General features: G+C 38.6%; 1 protein-coding gene across 1 annotated transcript; it reads right to left on the bottom strand.

The window, feature by feature from the left end:
- Positions 1 to 1,571: 1,571 nt before the first annotated feature.
- Positions 1,572 to 14,294, bottom strand: LOC139710972 (uncharacterized). The gene is made up of 13 exons (XM_071622891.1): positions 14,145 to 14,294; positions 13,534 to 13,667; positions 12,709 to 12,828; positions 11,906 to 12,081; positions 11,067 to 11,252; positions 9,957 to 10,038; positions 8,530 to 8,814; positions 6,797 to 6,890; positions 6,277 to 6,363; positions 5,397 to 5,474; positions 4,083 to 4,248; positions 3,146 to 3,279; positions 1,572 to 1,985 (listed from the first exon to the last, which is right to left on the bottom strand). Exons 1-13 carry the CDS (start codon positions 14,292 to 14,294, stop codon positions 1,572 to 1,574), a joined length of 2,106 nt encoding a protein of 701 aa, XP_071478992.1.
- Positions 14,295 to 20,616: the final 6,322 nt, after the last annotated feature.

The following is a 20,616-nucleotide window of genomic DNA, read 5'->3' as shown; positions in this document are numbered from 1 at the left end:
AACCAGTGAGAGAAGAAATATTTAAAGAGGAATTCAAGAACAGTTACAAATTGTCTGATAAGATAAAATCAGGTGAAAATTAAGGAAATCATGAAATTATGAAGTTTCACTCATTTCTATAGAAGTTTTCGTACAATTGATATGAATATGCAAATGAGTGAGCTAATGATGTCATCACATCACAAGTTTCTATTGATCTTGTAAAAAGAAATATAAAAATGTAATGTTTCTGTTATTAAAGGGTAAACAATGGTATTATTCCTGGTTTAAATAACATAAGAATATTAATCACTTAGATATATCAGGATTTGAGACTGGGGCATGATTACGTTTGAATGAAAAACTGGAAATGTCAACATTTTATGTACAAATTATATGACAAGTTGTGAGGGGATGACATCATCACTTTGCTATTTGCATATTCATATCGACTGTTCAAGAAGTGTTTCCTGAAAAATTAGCAAAACTTCAAAATGTCATAACTTCCCTATCATATTTTTTCATCTGATATTGATCCATTTTCATTGTCATGCTAGGAAAATTTTATTACTTCTTTTCAGACTAACTTTCAACTGCACTGTAGTTCCCCATTCAGCAGTACCAAAAGAAAAGAATAATTCCATTGAACCTATCTTGGTTGCTGTTACGGGTGCAATTAATGTACAGTGCTTGATGAAGGATCTGGTAGTGACTGACCATAGCAGCACAGATCAGAAGGCTCTTCTCACCAGGGAGATGTGAGATCTCACCTCACTGGTACCTACCCTGGCACGGTATTCTTATGGTAGTGTAACTGTACGATATTATTCAGACCTGTAGGATGGATCTGGTCACCGTTTCATAAAAGTTGTCAGTCTCTGACAATAGCCATATTGACAGTTAGTGACCAGAGCTTGTCATCCAATCAAAACAAAGGATTTTACTGAAATTGTCAGAGACTGACAACTTGTCAGGGCTGACAACTTTTATGAAATGGTGACCAGATCCATTCCACCGGTCTGAATAACTTTCACGAAACTCAAAAATTTTTTCTGATTCCCCATTAAAGGCTCCCATTCACAAATTGATTGATTGGTATCAAAAATGAGGAATGGACATGTATTTTCTGTTGGCATCTTGTTGTTGCCATTATATACCCATTTCCTTGGGAATGTGTAAGCATTCATCTGTAAGCATCACACTGCATCACTGGGCATTTCATTGTTGACCACTTCTTGCTGTGAGACCTTCAAATAAAGCACACATATGAATAACAAATGAACAGCAAAATGCTTGTCAGAACCAGATCACCATTCAAAAATACAAAAAGGTGCAGTCTATGTTCTTTGGTAAGTGCTGAAACCATTAGTAAACAAATACATCTATCAGCAAACATAGTCATATCCAGTGGGTGAAATGATTTGCCTTTTAATCAAATCATTGGAATGTTAAATAAAACACTTCACAGGAGTAGTCAGTTCAGCAGCCTTTTCATCGAGAAGATACTTTTTAACCATACATTGTGGGCCACGTGTAAAACTGGGGTAAAGTTTCACACACTCATAATTCCATTACAGCTTGAGTATGATACCTCAGTCTGTTTTTATTTGCATCTTCAGTTCTTTTCTCCCCAGGACAGCTGCAATGCGATGTCTGCTGTCTGCCAGGCTGCCCCCACCACCTCCTCCTCCTCCCCGAGTCACTGGTGACTTGGTCATGGTGAAACTGGCTGTGCGCTCACTTTGGGGTGTGTTACCACTGCTGTTCTTCCTCTTACCAACACTGGGTCCTCCAGGGGGGTTTGACTTTGGGCTGGAGGGGTGCATGGGGACCTGTGATGAGGGGGAGGAGGGGAATCTATGGCTGCTCTCCCGCCCGCAGCTGTTGTTGGCGATCTCCGAGCCACGGTGGTGTACCAGGAGTTGCTCCTTGGCTCTGCTGAGGGCCTCCGTCAACTCATAACGCTCCTCACATTCACGGTGGACTGTTTCCTGCAGAAATGCAATCTGTGATACAGAAAGACCATGGCACAAGTTCAAACATTAGTTTTGTCAGATATCACCCAAATATCCTTGGATAATTAGTAAATGGCACAACTAGTAATGAATAATTCATTTATTAGCTAGGGTAATGGGGTAGAGGGTGAACATCCCAGAATTGAAAAGTATATGCATATACTAAATTAATTACCTAATCAAAACTTAAAGGCTTGTTCACAACTGGTCAATATCAACAGAAAGGAAAATAATATAGTGAAAATTCTGGATGTGAAAAATATCTGCAAACGCTGAACATCATTCCATTTTAATGATTACAAGACATGGAATTATCAATGACATAAACATCATATTTAAAAGTAGATGCTGAAATCCAGCATTAAGATTACATATTTAACAGGTACATCTGTGTTTAGATATGGATCTCTGTTGTGCTGTAGAGGACCTGGTTAAATGCTGCATTGACATACAAACATGTTCTACATCCGTCTCACTCACAAAAGCTGCATGATGACTCTGCACCTATCTTATAATGCAAAACAACATAACAACAAGCCAATCTGCATATCGAAAATGTCATCGACTGGAGAAAATGGATGAACTAGTATTTCATGCATGGCATTCTGCTCTATGATGTTTAAAAGACAAGAACAAAAAAGGGACTTAAGATAATCTTTGAATTAAGATCAACTTACACATCATGGCATGCCATTAGTTTCCCTGTTCAGTTTAAATTGATACTATTACAATCCACTTCCAATTGTTATCAAAATTCATAGAAAATTTCCTTTGTCATTTATTCTACGTTAATGGCTGCATGAAAATACCTCCACAATTTTCAGTTTTGGAAATCAGAATATCATTGTAGACAAACACAGCATACCATCATTTTCATGTTGATCCTAACTTTTAAGATCGACTCTTTGTGAAACACTCCCAGGGGTGTAAAAACGCTCTCAATTTTTTTAATCCAAAACAATTTTGTTCCTTCAAACACACTCATCCTTTGACTAGCTGGAGATCAGTATTTCATGGTGTACAATTTGGTGAAAGCCCTGTCACCGATGTAAGGACAGAGAAATTCATAAACTTTGCATGTTCAGCATCTTAAATCCTTTGCGAAACACCCCCTAGGATCCATAGAGTCACATATCCAAAAAAATCCTCACCTCTTCTTTGCTCTGATTCAACTTCCTCTCTAATTCTTTCTTATCTTGCTGCGCTGAGGCGAGATCCTGCTCAGCCTCTCTCAGCTCTGCCTTCACAGTCCGCAGCTCGTCTTCATTCTCCCTGTCTTCTTGTGCTGCAAAATATCCATACATTCACAGCATTTGTCACTTCCTAACATTCTCATGCCACATACTCAGAATGAAGGAATTTGCTGAGATTGTCCATTGTACACACAGTGTCGGCTTGCACAAAATCTATCACTTTGTTTTACTATTCTCAGGAAATAAATGTATTCCCTGTTTTTGAAGAACATACATGAAATGATTGATAATGGCGATACAACTGAAAAACCTAACTCATATTGTGGCGTTTTCCCATTTGTTCACTCTCTCTCTTTCTTTTTTTTTTTCTTGCACAGGCTATCACATACTGCTCAAATCCTCAGTTTCCATAACATGGAGAATCAAATGGAAAGGTCATTTATCAACTCCTTGTAGGTGAAGCACAATGTAGGGACATTGCATATGACAGTACAAAGAACATGTTGAAATACTTTTGTGAAAGTAATGACCATGATACACATAGATTTCATAGCTCATTAATTCATTCATAAACTGCTGCTCGGCATAATAAAAAAGAAGAAATAAAATGTTGCGTCAAGTGGCATTATGCTTGCATTTGCTGATCGAGTGTCAATGCAAAATTAAATGTAGTATCCATTATGTTCATGTGTGGAGTACACGCTCAAAAAGAGTACTGGTATTCTGTCTGCGAAATTTCTCTTTCAAAATCTGATACACACAAGAGCATACTAAGGTAGGTCAGACTATCCAATGACTGAGATGCATCATCATTAAGCTGTTCCATACTGAATTCTGAAGTCCCCACAGACTTAATACACAGACCACCAGGTTCCCATACGGAACGGGTTAATACCTTGATGTTTGTTAAGTTCAGCGACGACCCTCTTCAGACTCTCCACCTCCTCTCTCAAGGCCCTCTCCTGACCTGCAGCCAGCTCCCTGGTCTCACTCAGCTCCCTTTCAACTCCCTCCAGCTTGATCCTCATCGACTCTCGATCTCGCTGGAGACTGCTCTTCAACTATTTTAGGATATAAAAGAAGAGAAGGATGACTAAACTCCATAGAATTTATTGCACATACCCACATGGTAGAAATATCTTGCAAATCTCTACAGCTTTTGCAAGATGGCATCTGGATATCATAAACATAGAATATGACTACCCCTCCTTAATCCTCAGATACAGACCTGAATGTAATTGTCCTGTTTTGACATGATTACAGAGATTTGTTTACACATACACATGCTGGTCTGGCCAGATAATGAACAGGTAAAGTTTCAGTTGCCTTGATCTGTACAAACCATACACTTGCCAAACCTGCCAAAATCATGTAGTCAAGTACTACTGTAAAAGTGGATATTTTCTCGCAATTAATTTTTCACTCTCGCCAGGTAAGATAAGTTTCGCTATTCCGCGGAATCAAGACATCCACTACTAGAACATATGGCAAGCAAAAATATTCAAGTGCTTTTATTTCACGCTAGTTTCTGATTGTGCAAGATGCGCGAACATTTTGACACCGTGAAAATTTCCATGTTTACAGAATACTGTATTAAAATATGGAAACAAATTGAATAGCTGATAGAAAATTCCAGCAATATCAGACTAATGTGAAGAACATTATGACAACTTGGATGTCAGTGTCAAATACAATATCCTGTGTGCATCTTAATATAACCACCAAGGTTGAATGAATCAGATGTCACTTGGATTTCATTCCATGTTTGTTTCAATCAAAGAGTGTCACTCAATCCACTTTATTTTTGATATACATGATTTCCTTTCTCCATGACACTGCACTGAAATGAAATGACAGTAGCATGTTACACACCATACATTAAGATAATTTGTGCCAACTGATTTTCATAAAAATAAATTAACTTCATATGTTTGTCATTTAGTGTGCAAGAAACAAGGGGTGAAATCAATGTGATTTCACTTTTGCTGGACCTTGGTTTGAGATACTTGAATACTTTCATGAATGTTGAATTACTGACTTCTATTTTGGTCAGTATAACCATGACATCTATTTGAATTTGCTTAAACTGAAGTGAACTTTTTTTTTTTTAATGATTTTGTGTCTGAGGCCAATTATAATTCACATAAGTATTGCACTCATTAACAAACTAAGGGTCATCCAATCAAATGAGAACTATTAGGATGATTACCTTAGCTTCAGCACTTTCCAGCTCCTGCTTGTACTTCAGGATCAGTTCATCATGTCGCTGCTTTTGGATTTCCAGTTCCTTCATGAAGGCAAAATGAGAGAATTGGGAGTAGTGGAACAGAAGCAAACATCACAATCATCACACTTGTGTTTCTCCCTGGAGACACACAACCTATCTAAACTGAATCCACATAATAATCCACCCTCGGGGATGAATCTCCGAGTATAGGCAGTTCTGATTTTTGTTTTGCTTGGCTGTTTGTTTTGTTTTGTTTTGCTTTGTGTGTTTGCTGTGTGGATGGGAAAACTGCATTCCAGAAGAGGGGGCAGTCTCTCTGTTTGTGCACCACTCTTATTTGCATTTCACTCCTCAAGATGGGGCAGACTCTGCATTTTTGTTTTTTTACACATGAAAGAAAAGAGAGAGGGCTGTGTAGCAACACAAGCTCTGCCTCTTCTATTTTTCTGTTGATGTTGTTGATGGTGTTGATGTCGTTGTTGTTTTTGTTGTTGTTGTTGTTGTTGTTGTTGTTGTTCTGGTTGTTGTTGTTGTTGTTGTTGTTGTAATTGCTACTGCTGCTGCTGCTGTTGCCCCTCTGCAGCAGCAGTAGAAGTAGAATCATGAATTTGAATAGAAGTGTTAAGCAGAATGGTGGTGGTGGTAGTGGCCAACATTGTCAGAGTAGCAGTAGAGTAACAACAGAAATCATTATGAATGACCATTCACTGGGTGTTGAGATAAAATGCATCACACAAGCTCGAGTTTGTCATACTCATTAGAATTATTTTTGCTACCAGACTCCACTCATCATTACCAACACTCAAGTTTGAAGGCACATTTTGGTGACATTCACTATCACTCTCAGTGGCGATTTACTCACCACTTCAAATGATTTCCGAAGTTTCTCCTCCAAGCTGGCCATCTCGTCTGCATGTCTTTGCCTTTCTTTGTTCATGGCTTCATTCAGCTGGAGGATAATAGTAGACATATCATTTGTCACTTCAAAAGTATTGAAATAGCAATTACCAGCATATGCAAGTAAATGTTAGGCTTTCACTACATCTATAAAGTTAGAATAAATGATCTGTGTTTCCTGTGATTCATTTGTGCACTATATTTTCTGCTATGACCTCCGTAACAGCATACGACAAGAGATATTTTTGCAAATCCATTGCTGTAGTTTAAAAAAACTCTCATAAATTTTATTTTATTTTCATAAATGATGTCCATTATCCAAAAAAAAAAACCCACCTCAAAGCATGTAAAGATTTTAAAAGACTATGTTTCACAGCACTTTTGGGACAGGATCAATAAGAAATGACACAAAAGTGAAAACCTACATGATGAAAGTCAAATTTTTTTTAGAGGCAGAATATGGCTGAAGATAAAAGTTTGTTCACCTTTTCAGGCCATCCATCTGCTTCCTGCATTCTCTGCCTAAAGCTCTCTTTGAGTTGTTCGATACGATGCTGGTGTGTTGTGATCATAGTTTCCCTGTGCAAGTCAAAAAGATGAATGCAAACCATAACATAAGCACAACCAGATTCCTGAGGCTAAGGATTAGGCTAAGACACAACTCATGAAAGGCAATTGAATACAGGGAGGTGTTCAACACAAAGTCACATTAAAGAATAATTCATTAAAAATATGTGGAGCATTTTGCATGTTCACAAGAGGTGTGGATAAACAGTCTATTGATACATGTGATAATCACATTGTCTTTGCATTATTTAAACGTTTGAAGATAATCTGACTTGACTTATCACTGACTACTATAAAAGTGGAAAATGAGAGCACACAAATATTTTTGCTCGTGATATGTAATACTATATAATGTTTTGATAGTCCGGAATTAAAACAAGCAAAAATCATTAAATCTACACTATACCTGGCCGAGTATGAAAAATCAATCACGCAAAAATAACCACTTTTACAGTATTAGAAAAAGATTTTCTGTACGAAACTGATTAAATCCCATGTGTATGTGTTTGTTGGATCATGGGAAGGGATATTCTCTATGCAATTTGTCCTCCTGATGACGATAAGATGTGATGAAAAGTCACAATGTTTACAACTAGTTTTGCAGGACTCAATAGCTACAAACTTGCTTTAGTGTTAAGATGCATATCATAAGATTATAACAGATTTTGCTATCCATGTCTGCAAAGTGAATTTCAAATTAATTTTGTGAATCGAAAAACTTATGATATAAAAATACCAGTAGATACAATAAGACCAGAATAATTTTGCTGACTTTTGCACAAAGTTTTGCTGGAATTGAATTTACTGTAGTTTTACAAAACAAATCAGTCTTTACATTACTGTAGAACACAATATTTTCATGGCATGAAATTTTTGTGAATTGGAGCCGACTGCCGTCTTCATGATGAAATTTTCGCGAGTTGCCTCGATCATTCAATGCGTAAAGTGTAGATAAGAACTTTCACATGCATTTTAATTTTGTGAATCTGGCTCTCGCGAAATTCGCGAAATTAAAATGTACACGAACATGCCTAGTTTTACAGTATAAGTAGCCGCAAACAGCCTCAGTCATGCTTTCTGTAACATCCCTTACACATCCGCCATTCCTGTTTCAGTGAGGACCAGAGTATATCTCTGCCATACCCACAGTTCCTCACTGACCTCGTGTTGCGGGACAGTCACCAGAGATGTTATCTTTTTTTTTAATGACCGTCCACACTGCTATCTCAACTGTCACCAAGCTGCGGGGGCAACTGGGGCTTGGGGTGAGCCTTGCCACTTGATACCAGGGGGGTGTTTCATCAACATTTGCCAGCAAAATCCTTGGTTTTGATTGGCTGAGATGCTCTGGTTACTGACTGTTACTATGGTGATTCAAATTGTCAGCGCTGACAAACGTTGATGAAACACCCCCCAGACTTTACACACGCACACATTTGATGAATATAGCTGGGCGGTATCAATAATGGCGCAAGGTCACTCCCCCCCCCCCCCCCCCCCCCCCCATACCTGCCGTTAGACTCTCAGTGAATAGTTTCTTAACCCTTTCTGTGCAAGGGATTTTGGACAATGTGTACAATGCTATGGGTTTTATTTTTGTTTCAATCAGCACTCAAAGCACACTCAGGGTTAATGTTCCCACCACACCTACCGTTCCTCTCTCAGTGAAGAGCAGTCCCTCCTAGCACTCTCCAGAGCCTCCCGTAGCTGTGTGGTCTCCTTTGCTGTAGCCTCCATCTTGCTGCTGGCGCTGGCCTCTATCCGCTTCCTCGCCTCCTCCTCCCTCTCCCGCATCTCCTGTAAGGTCCTCTGCCTCTCCTTCGCCTCCTCCACCCGGCAACGGAGCTCCTCCTGCAGCTTGGTGATGGTGTCACTAAGGAACTGCTCATGCTTGGCCCTCTGTTTGTGGACATCCTCCACTTCCAATGACTTTGTCCTGCAAGAGGCATTCATTGAATGCTGTAGAACAGCCTAGTAATCTTATACAACACTTGGAAGTCCTTTCAATTCTTCTTTCAAACTAAAGATGCTACATTCTAGAGGCCCAGCAACAAATTGACATTGATGATAAGCATAATGGCTGTGCAATTACCATATGGATATACTCTACTGCACACTACAAAATGAAAAGAAACATTACTACATTTATACTTATACTACTTGTACTTGCACTGCTGGTTTCACACTAATGCAATTAAAAAAAAATTCAACTTAAAATAAATGTTATAGAGGTTCACAAAGCTTCATTTCAAAAGCCTCGAGTTCTCTGCATTCCCTTGAATGTATTGATATATGGTTTCACTCAACATAAAATACATACAAGATCTTATCGTCGCTGGGGTGACAAGACCTCGTATCTGAAATTTTGGTGAAAATGACTTTTATAGATTAATGGTCTGATAATCAGTTCAGTGATGTCCTGCCCAAATCCTAGCTGTCTAACCCCCAAAATAAAGCCACCAAGGCATGTCAAAGGAAAGGCTATCCCATTTGACATAGTGCCTTGGCTGCCATGTTTTTTGGCTCTCCTGAACATTTGACATTTTGTAGATACGAGGTCTTGTCGCCCCAGCGACGTTATGTCCCTTACCACTACACTAATCACTGCAGTATGAACTGAGGAAATGAAATGTCATCATACACAGTCAAATTTCTCATCTACTATAAAAACAATAGACCAGCCCTTCCCAAAACAGGTATTTGATATGAAATATTTCATTGATTTATGTTTTCAACCAAAACTAAACACAGTATTATAATTTTTCACAATTTATCATTAATACCGGCTTGATTTACATTAAACGTATGATACCTACTAAGGTAAAATTGGGGGATAAGGGTAAAACCCAGGGAGCTGCAGTCTAAAGATGAGTTTGGTATGTTTGTAGCTTCCGATTCTCACATAAACAATAAAACAACTTGGGAGACATTATCCCACTCGCATGAACAACACCAAAATCATCAGCTTAATGAAATGAGAATCTAAAAGCACAATTTCTCACACCTAGATATACTGATAAGATCTAGTCATCATAGTTTTTACAATAATCCACAAATACGATTGTGTGTGGCTCCTACCTGAGTAACTCTTGCAACTGTGCAACTTCAGACTTTGCTGATCTGCCATCCATGATGGCTTTCTGTAGTTCATCCTCTAGTCCTGTCATTTACAAAATGAAATATTGGAAGTAGCTAGTAATGACAATCACTGTAAATGGAATTGAAAATATGGCATCATACTCATCATCGTTGCAATCACAATCATTTCAGCTTCATTTTGTCCAAAGTCAGCTACAAATGTTTCAAAGATCTTGAAATATTTACAGAACAATGTAAACACAAGAAAAAAGATGGGCAGAAATGTGAATGAACCATGCATATACACTCAGCATCAGCTAGTGTATAACAGTAGTATACATTGAGACAGATGAACATATTTACTAGGCAATCTCTGTACATCCACAGTAGACTGAAGTGCTGTGTTAATTAAATTTGAGATATTGGTAAAGACCAGTGAAAATGAAGCTCTGACTTCAGACCATGGTACTAGTGTAGAGGTTAATGTATGTGCTAGTTTAATCATAATTTACCTCTACAGGTAATGGCACTTTGAAATGAAACCATGATTGTGCAAAAGAAACAACACAACACACACCATAAAAGACTCTCCACAACAATCCATCCCAGATCTCAAGCAATTTATCCCTCCCCAAATTTGACATCTGAAATGTATTGCCAATGGAATAGCAGTTGATTACTTTGATTAGTAGTTGACAAATACTTTCACATCACAGGTTTCATGGCTGATTGTTACTTTGATATCCATATGTATTCAAACACATTATGCCATACATGAAGCTTGCCACATTCTCATGAACTAGTGTATGTACTGAAAACTGCCAAGAAACTCCATTCTTGCTCGTTGCATATCAAAATACAGAATTACCAGAATATTGTGTAAAAAGAGAATGCAGCGGAAGGAATATGAAGGGCATGACCTCCCACCCCCCCCCAAAAAAGCCCCCCCCCAAAAAAAAAAAAAAAAAAAAAAATCACCTCATCACAAATATGACTGTCATCTACCATATGGATTAGGTTCTGCTCCATGGCATACTACACTACTGACACTACTGAATACTAGTAATGGATGCTGCTACTGACAGAAATCATTTAGTGACTAGCTCTTACTCTTCTCTGTCGCCGTCGCTTTGTTCAACCGGCCTTCCATCTCCTTCAGACGAACTCTGACCTCTCCTAACATTTGACCATCCATCCGGCCAGCGGCTAGTTTGTCTTCTGCCTCCTTCACCTGTGCCTGGAGTGATGCTGACAGTTTCTCAGCAGCAGTGGCCCTTGACATGATTCCTTCCACCACTGCAAGCAACAACAACAAAAACTGATGTTGACTTGCTTGTCGCTAGATAGGTTAACATCTGCCTGACAGCTGAGAATTCATATGGCATACCAACGATCAAAAGTATTAAGCATCAATCCAAAAATCATTTCCCATAATTCACACATTCATTCACCACAAAACAATTTTACTAGTTAGGGCGCCCACAGCAATCATATCCCTGTAATTTATGATGAAAATTAAATCCGTCATCTGATAGATAATTTCAAAGAGAAAAGGTGTTCTCTTGGATAACACAAATAATCTACAAATGAGTTTGGGTTTTGATTCTTCAGCAATTGTAATCAATTCTTATCAATGACTGAACTATCTTCACAAAATGCGATGAGTATCTCTGACATACCCCTTTCAAAGAGAGAACTTGTAAAAATTCTGGATGGTTGCCATGGTAATGCTTGGGCTTTCAAACCATGTCTATCAAAACCATTTCAAAATGCTTTAAAAATGGCAAAGTAGTTAAGCAAATAAGAATTTAAAACACACTGACTCACAAGCAGACTATGTCTACTCTACTTGCAGCAGTGTTAACGCCCTTTAGGCACCATAGCTTCATTGCTTAGTCCTATCGAGAGAACGAAAAGCCGTCAATCTCATTGTTCATTGCTAAGTGTACCTTGCTTTTCCTTCCGGCACACCTTCTGGATTACAGTGGTCAGTTTTCTGGACATTGCATCAATGACTGCACCATGGTCCTTCAGCTCAGTTCGGACACTGGCCAGTCCACCCTTCTGCTCTGAGATTGAGGACATGATGAGGGGGAGCCTCTGCATGACATCTTTCTTCCATTCCCTGCAGAGGACAGAGAGATTCCCAGTTATCAAATCATGGCAAATGTCACACTTTTCCCAGGCAGATCTTTGACACTCATTTTGAAACAACACTAGCTCATGAAATTTCTTTCATGATCCTTTATTAAAATTTACACTTTGCCACCAACAATCATGGCTAAACCTGATCATGAGTTATTATCAAATCCTGAAAAAGTATCAAACATATCAATCACTCAGAAAAAAATGTTGCCAATTGATATTGAAAGTCAAAACATAGAGCTATCTCACAAAAATCTGAACAGTTACAATGTGTAAGTGGGTGTAGGTATACGTTTCGTGCTCATTCTTATTCATGAACATTGATTGCACTCGGAGAAATCTTCTGTTCCTTTCTTGACTTTCATTTACATAGACAACCTTTTATCTGTATTCAAAGTTTTTTTGGTATGGGTAGGTGAATGCTTACAAACAATGTACCTGGCACAACAGCAATACAGCACACTGTAACAATCTTGCATCATCATTGAAATGGAAGCATCATCATCATGATCACCATCATCACTGTCAGCATCATCTCATCACCATGCAATATTAGGAGCAAGAGCATCATCACCACCATCATGATTACTCATCAAGATATTTGTACCCGAGTTTTCCGTTGCTGCCCTTCTCTGCTTCAAGCTGTCTCTGGGCTGCCTCGGCCTGCTGCACTGCTTTCCAGATCTCCTGCTCCTTCACCTTTACATTTGACTTCAGGTGTTCGATGCTGCAATTGTGGTATAATCAAGACTGCATTCTCACCTTTCAGGTTCTTTGAAAGGAAGAATCCATATCTACATGCTCTAATTTAGCACACCTGGATTTTGTTTTGTGTCCATGGTATGCAGATTTGATGCTACATTTCATACATCCTTCATGTACAAGCCCTCTTTCTATCTGTAATACTTTATTGATACCTAGCAAATGACGTTACAAAACCATGTGTCAAAGTATGGATGAAATCTTCCTTCATACTTAACAATTACAAATTACAAGTTATGTAATTGATTAACTAAATTGTTTATAATTTTCTAGACATGTGAGCAGTATCTGCTAATTGCTTTAATACAGAAGCAACATATTCTCAAACAGGTAAGGGTTGAATGAACAGTGGATTGAATACTGAAATGCCAAGGGAATATTGTTAAAGCATGTTACAATATGGTGCCAATTCTTTTTCAACACTATCACAATGGACTGTCAGAAAAAAAAGGACAGATGAAAATATATTGCTATGTTCATATACATTAATACTTTGAAGTAAAAAATGCAATAAAAGACACGTTGAATTTAAGTAATCAGTTAAATTTTGCCATTTCAGGATTCTATTGCATTTAATTGTCAAAGTACATAAAAATCATGAAGAAATAAAGTAGAGAGTGAAAATGAGTGAAACCAGGTGGTGTAGTGATTAATGTAACCTCAAACATACCTTGCATTTCTGTCATTTACCATTCTTTCCTTCTCTGAAAGAGCCTCTTTCAGTCTCTCCTGTTCCACTTTAAGAACTTTTTCTCTTTCTTCACATGCTTTATACTTCTCCAGTTGGGCATTCACCTTTTCAAGCTGAAGAAAGGAAAAATAGATATTGTACAATGCAAAGCACATCAAACATTGTCTAAGTTACTTCAATATGCTAATAAAGAGAAATATCTATATCTCACAAGATATTTGCTCCTACTTCTGACAACTGCTGACAGAAATTACTATTCATAATCATGAAACAACAGAAAATAATGATATCTTAATTTATAATATTTTCTATATCAACTGGTATACGAAGGAAAGCAACAATTGCATAACCACATTATCACAGCATATACATACATCAATCATTCTCCACTTTACAGTGGCAAGTGAATGGATTTCTGGGAATCTGACGTCTCTATTTGTTTGTGAGGTCCAAACAGAACTGTGTAAGTAAACTTGTTGTTAGCTAACTTTAATGACAGCTGCACCCCAAGGGCCTGTTACTGTAAGTTAGGAACCATATGAACGGAACTTGAAGTAAATAGTCCCTTGAAGGAATGGCGAGGACTATACCTCCTTTTCCAGTCTCTTGACCTCATGGTGAATGAGGTAGCTGACACCACAGAACTTGCAGATGGTGTCATCTCTGGTCATCTGCTGGATTTCTTCTGGCAGGGGATGCTCAAGAGGAAGACGTTCAATGGTGGACGGTGAGTCAGTCATCTTTGGGTCGGGTGTGAAGGCACAAACACTGCCGTATGTAACATGACCAACTATGAAACCTTAATTGCATGTCTGCAGAAACCGTAGAAAGAGCGAGAATACACAGAAGAGAGTGGTTGATAGACAGTGCCATATTTTAAAACTCAAGTGCAAATTGCCTTCAGATGGGGTATGCCTTGACACCACAGTGCCATGCAGCGTATCCGCCCCCCCCCCCCCATTTCCAAACTTGTCTTGAACAAATTGATTGCCGCATTTGATGTGTGGATCATTCTGTCCATTCACCTTTATCTTGTGACATAAATAGACATACAAAACACACACAGCACTTTCTATTGTCCTGTGCATACAGACAATTTGAATACTTGATTAGACACATACACCTTCCTGTAATAGGTAAATAAGGCATACCTGTAGCAAACAGATCTTGAAGGAGCTGGATCTAGAGATTCTAGGTATTGTAACATGCATTGTTCAATATGCTTTTGCAAAGTATGGCTGAAAATGATTACAAGGTATTTACTTATGTCCTTTGTATACACATGAAGCTGACCATAGAAATTTTTTCTTCATTTGTTTCTCATGTGAAACCCTAAAAACTTTGTAACACCATTAAAAAAAAAGGGGGGTGGGGGGGGGGGGGGCTCACAAAGGTTCGACCTTCTGTACCAAAATTTGACTGCACGCAAAAGCATGGATTTGACATTAGGCTGCAGCTGAAGTTTGGATCGCATTATGGTCAAATTATGGGTGGCTTGCTTTACTCTTATTAGTCTTAAAAAACTGTAAATTATCAGGCTTGTGGGTGATTTACATAATAATAATAATAATAATAATAATAATAAGGCCTTATTTACCCAGGGTAGCCTCTTCAGTGTTGCCACTGCTCTACCAGAGGGCCCTGCTACTATTATTACCCTAGCGTTGCCAGGTACCCATTCATACACCTGGGTCGAGAGGGACATAGTGGGTAAAAACATCTTGTCCAAGGACGTAAGCACTGAGCGGGAATCGAACTCGGGTCCTCCGATCGGGAGTCCGGAGTCTTATCCACTATGCCACAGCGCCCCCACCTACATCACTGCCATTGGGTAAATAAGGCCAAGTAAAAAAAGAAAGTAGTTTCTCGTCCGGGTTTTTTGAGCAAGGCGATGAGGGAGGTCCTTACTATTTGATATCTTACTATTTTTTCGAGGATTGTCAAAATGAAAGTAATATGTGTGATATAAACCACTTATCATTTGAGTGATGCACAGTTAATACCAAATCTGCGTATATTGCTGTTTATGCATGACAAGTATACCAATTTAACTACACTGTGACTGTATTCATTCAGTCATATCAAGGGTATGGAAAAAAAACATGTTTTTTAAACATAAAATATACACATTTATGCATCACTTGTTGAACCTATGAATCCAACCATTATCTCTGGAAATGCATAGCATTATTTTTGCCTGTCAACACAACACAAACTTAGGCCCTACTGAGTTAGATCTTTTCTCATATGAAAACTTATTCGCTCAAGGATTTAAAATGCCGCAGACAGTATACTGCCAATTGTCAACCCGGTGAAGCAACCACCTGATTTCCTTTTTACTGAAAGACAGAATACGAACCAGTTGAATACTATTTTATTCACTATTTAAAGCCGTTCGCTGTGCACACGTGCGCTTGAGATCGGTTCTCTCCATCACTCCACGATTTTTTTTTCCAGCTCCAGAACGCATGCTATTGCTGGCTGGCTGGTCTCCTCTACTACAGGGAAACCCCGTTATAACGAGTTCGATTATAACGAGGAACCGCTTATAACGAGGTGATCGCGTCGGTCCCGTTTTCTTTTGCGTGTAATGGCAGAACGAATCGGTTATAACGTGTTCGGTTATAACGAGATTCCGGTTACAATGAGGACAATTTCGGTAAATCATGATAAAGAAAAACATAAGCAATTTGATCGTACAACGAGGTTCCATTTCTTGACCAAATTGCCGCTTTCAAACACACGACAAATGAAAGATTGGAAACCGAAATCTCGCTATCCACGTCTTTTCCCGTTTTGCAGAGAACCGTTCCTTCCATGTTTTCTTCTTAATCACGCGATAAGACACAGGAACACCTTCCGATGTTCCTACTAATTATTAAACATAATCATTCGGTTTTCTTTTTCGCGAGAAACGCGTGCGTGATATGAGGTCAGACCACAGCGCAACGAGAAAAAACTTTTCATGTATAGCGACAATAAAATTTGACCAAAAATGGACAATTGGAACGCGTGTGCAACTCATCATTATATCCTTTCCTATTTTAGTTCCGACTTCCAATTCTTTTGCTGGTTTTGAGCAAATATGAGTTTGGATGATTAAAGGCGAAATAATAAAATCATCGCCCCGATCCCGCCGGGTGACAGTAGCGTTAAAATAGTTGAGTAACGCATGTTAACCTATACTTAATCGGTGTTCAGAAAAAGAAGCAAACACATTTATTAGTTTGAACAGATCTGGATTTGTTCATTATCATTTAACAAATGATAATTTAAATATGAGTGTGTATGATCAAAGCAGAAATAATTAGTGAAATCATCGCGATCCTGCCAGGTGACAGTAGAGTAAAAATAGTTGAATAACGCATGTTAACCTACTTAATCGGTGCTCGGAAAAAGAAACAAACGCATGTATTAGTTTGAATAGATCTGGATGTATTCATTATCATTTAGGCCTAACGAATGATAATTTAAATATGAGTGTGTATGATTAAAGCCGAAATAATGAATGAAATCATCGCGATCTCGCCGGGTGACAGTAGCGTAAAAATGGTTGAATAACGCATGTTAACCTATACTTAATCGGTGCTCGGAAATAGAAACAAACGCATTCAACAGTTCAAGAACGGATGTACAAAACGCGAAGAGACTTTCGGAAGAAAATAAAGAACCCATTTTTAATCCCTTCGAGCGCAAGGATCATACATTGTATAAAATTACACCCAAATGATTCATGAAATTATCGAATTCCCGCTGGGCACCAACAGCGTAAAATACCTCGCAAGTTAGCGGTAAACAACGCACATATGTTACTCTGAAATCATCGCGATCTTGCCAGGTGACAGTATAGCGTAAAAAAAAAATTGAATGACGCATGTTAACCTAAATCAGAAAACGAAACAAGCGCATGTATTAGTTTGAATAGATCTGGTACAGATTTGCGTAAACAGGATGACAACCTCCCACATTCAATCCTGTCACATATTTTCAAGAACGGTCGTACAAAACGCGAAGAGATTTTCGGAAGAAAATAAAGAACGCATTTTTAATCCATTTGGGCGCAACGATCATACATTGTACATGTGTACAAGATTACAGCCGAAATGATTCATGAAATCATCGCATTCCCGCTGGGCACCAACAGCGTAAAAATACCGAGCAAGTTACGGTAAACAAAGTCTGTATGTTACTCTACAGTAGTTATATATTTGCCCCCATATTTGCGCTGGTGTTTAGAAAAAGCTTAACAAACAAGAATTACAGTAAAGAATTAAGTTATCATTTCAGCCCCTATTTCTTCGTCTAATTCACAAAATCTCCCTTTATTCTCTCAATAATAACGCTCAATAATTGTGTAATAACAACGCAAAGGATATGTTTAAGAGTCATTGATGGGGTATATGACGTCATGCTTATGTTTTTCTTTGTTTTAATGAGTATGGTTATAACGAGGTACCGGTTATAACGAGGTAATATCGCCGGTCGCACGGATCTCGTTATAACGGGGTTTGTGGTTACATTGCGCAATCAATCTAGCAGCACATGAAGCGGGCAACAGCACGAGAGAAATGTACAGAAGGCGCTCAACGTCCTGTCTACATCACGACGTACCGAGTGCGCTGTACATCACAGCCCAGGCCCGCCCATCCACCAACTACAGTTCAACTGCTTTGTGGGTCATTCCTTCTTGCCGAGCTCGCAGTGTGAAATGCATGCGTTATTACATACGCACTACAGAAGCTACAGCAATACTACAGCTAAGTAGATGACGCAAGGCGTAATTAGAAATAAGACATCACGATTGGTAGATGAATTGTTGATTTTTTTTTTCGGCGGCCGAAAAAATAGTAAATATCCAAAAAGTCGATGCGGCAACTGAAAATCGATGCGGGCGGGGAGCGGGCTGGGACGAGAATTATGAATTTCTTGGTATTTTCAGCGCCATTTTGAAAATAGTAAATAGTAAAAAAATAGATGCGGCGGCCAAAATCGATGCGCGCGAGGACGAGAAACTGGTTTCTTTTTTTACTTGGCCTAAAGTGTTTCTAATCTATTAAGAATACTAGAGAAGCACTCTCAGAGCACAGAACTCCGCCAAGCAGCTCATTTCCACCACTGATCTTGTTCTTCAATCTTCCATAGAGATCAGTGATTTCCGCCCTTACGTATGCATGCTGAAAATTGCCCAATTTCCCAATAAAAAAAAGAAGCCTTTTGTTATGTCATCAATCCTCAGCTGTGCGGCGCCCCTCGCCCTAGCATAAACCAGAGCAAGCACTTTAGTGCACATATGCAAACCTAAAAAAATGTGCAGCTTGAACTCCCAAAAAGTTCATTGACCTGACCCTACCTGAAAAATATCAAAAATCCTTCATAAAATCCATAAAATTCCCAGATCACTACCAAAATTCAATCATCTCTGTCAATACTCAGGGCGTATCAAGCCTAAAAAAGCGATCTGTTCCTTGTCTCATTCTCAACCGTCCCTGTGTAGGTCTAGCTGTATCTCAAGTAGATCTATTCAGTTTCATCCAAATCCAGTCACAACGTTTTCTTTTGAGTTATTTCGCACTCGGACAAACAAATCCCACAGTAAAACTGTGTAGATAATCTACAAGGAGTACCCCGCCCCCGGCCACGCCGGGTGGGGCAGGTTATCAAACATAGCCCTGCCCCCCCCCCCCCCCCTCCCCCCATCGATACGATAGGCTCCAGCCAATGCCATGCGGCCCATGCCCATGGGCTATTCTATATGGTCTAGAATCTACGTCTCTGTGAATACAGACAACACCGGATTAAGTAGGTGGGACTGCGTATCTCATATAGATTTTATCACAAAGATTGAATTGTGATGACTGCTGCGCGAATCTACGTAGAAAATAATTGAATATTGAAGCATATCATGAAAATCACACTTTATGTGCGTAACGGAGGTGGTGTGCTATTCATGACACATTTTCACTTTCAGCATATGATGAGATCAAGACCACTTACTTACTGTGACTTCCAAGGAAACGGCACAAACAAAATCACACCGAAACGATCGATCGATTGCTGTGATGCCGAAAACTCGCTTGAATCGATCACGATGGATTTGGTTTTTTTGTTTTTTATTTTTTTTTTTGTTTTTTTTTTGGGGGGGGGGGTGGGGATCGGGGACGACAACAGTGAAGAGAACAAAAACACAAAACGCAGGAACTGCTGCGATCTAATATTGATTGCAAATATCACTGAGTATAATAAGATGGTGTGTGTGTCTGTTTGTATGTGCGCTTTGATGTGTACTGAGCAAGGGTGTGTGGGGTTTATTTGGGAGGGGGTGGATGGGTATACAAAAACATTTTTTTTTCTCTCTCTCTCTCATTAGCATCATTTGAGTTTGATCACGTTCTGTATAAGCAGTTATAGTAAATGTAACTTTTCCCTCTTTTAGTAGCAATTAATATTCAGATAAGAAACAACCTCCAGGATTACTGCTTGACTCGAAGTCGTGTTCCAGAAAATAATTTGGTGCTATGAATGATATGAAAAATGTGTTTGATTTGAGAAAAATGGGAAAAAAAAAGAAAGGCTGTATGTTCTCAAGTCGCTACTTTTTGAGGTTCAACGATCATAACGATTTGCTTATAAAAAAGGTATAAAAAAGAACACAAACAAATAAATGAATAAATAATGATAATGCGATCATGTAATAATAATAATAACAATAGTGATAATAGTGATAATAGTGATAATGATAATAATGATGATAATAATAATAATAATAATGTTATTATTATTATTATGATTATTACTATTGTTGTTGTTGTTATTATTATTATTATTGTTCGTAGTAGTAGTAGTAGTAGTAGTATAGTAGTAATATTATCATTAATATTATAATTTTGCAGCCTTCCACAAAAAGAACTCAGTAAACTGCAACGTCTTCAGATTTGTGCCGCTAGATTACTTACTTTCACGAAGAAAACTGTGCATACTACCCCAATACTTCGGTCCCTACACTGGCTTCCTGTAGAAAAACGTATTAACTTCAAGATTCTCCTTCTTGTTTACCGTACATTG

Source organism: Diadema antillarum, unplaced genomic scaffold (genome assembly GCF_040938485.1).
Source record: "Diadema antillarum isolate AM-2024a unplaced genomic scaffold, OU_Dant_1.0 scf00000039, whole genome shotgun sequence".
Taxonomy (NCBI): Eukaryota; Metazoa; Echinodermata; class Echinoidea; order Diadematoida; family Diadematidae; genus Diadema; species Diadema antillarum.
Note: the sequence above shows the minus strand (reverse complement) of the source record. Positions and strands in the feature narration are given on the sequence as shown.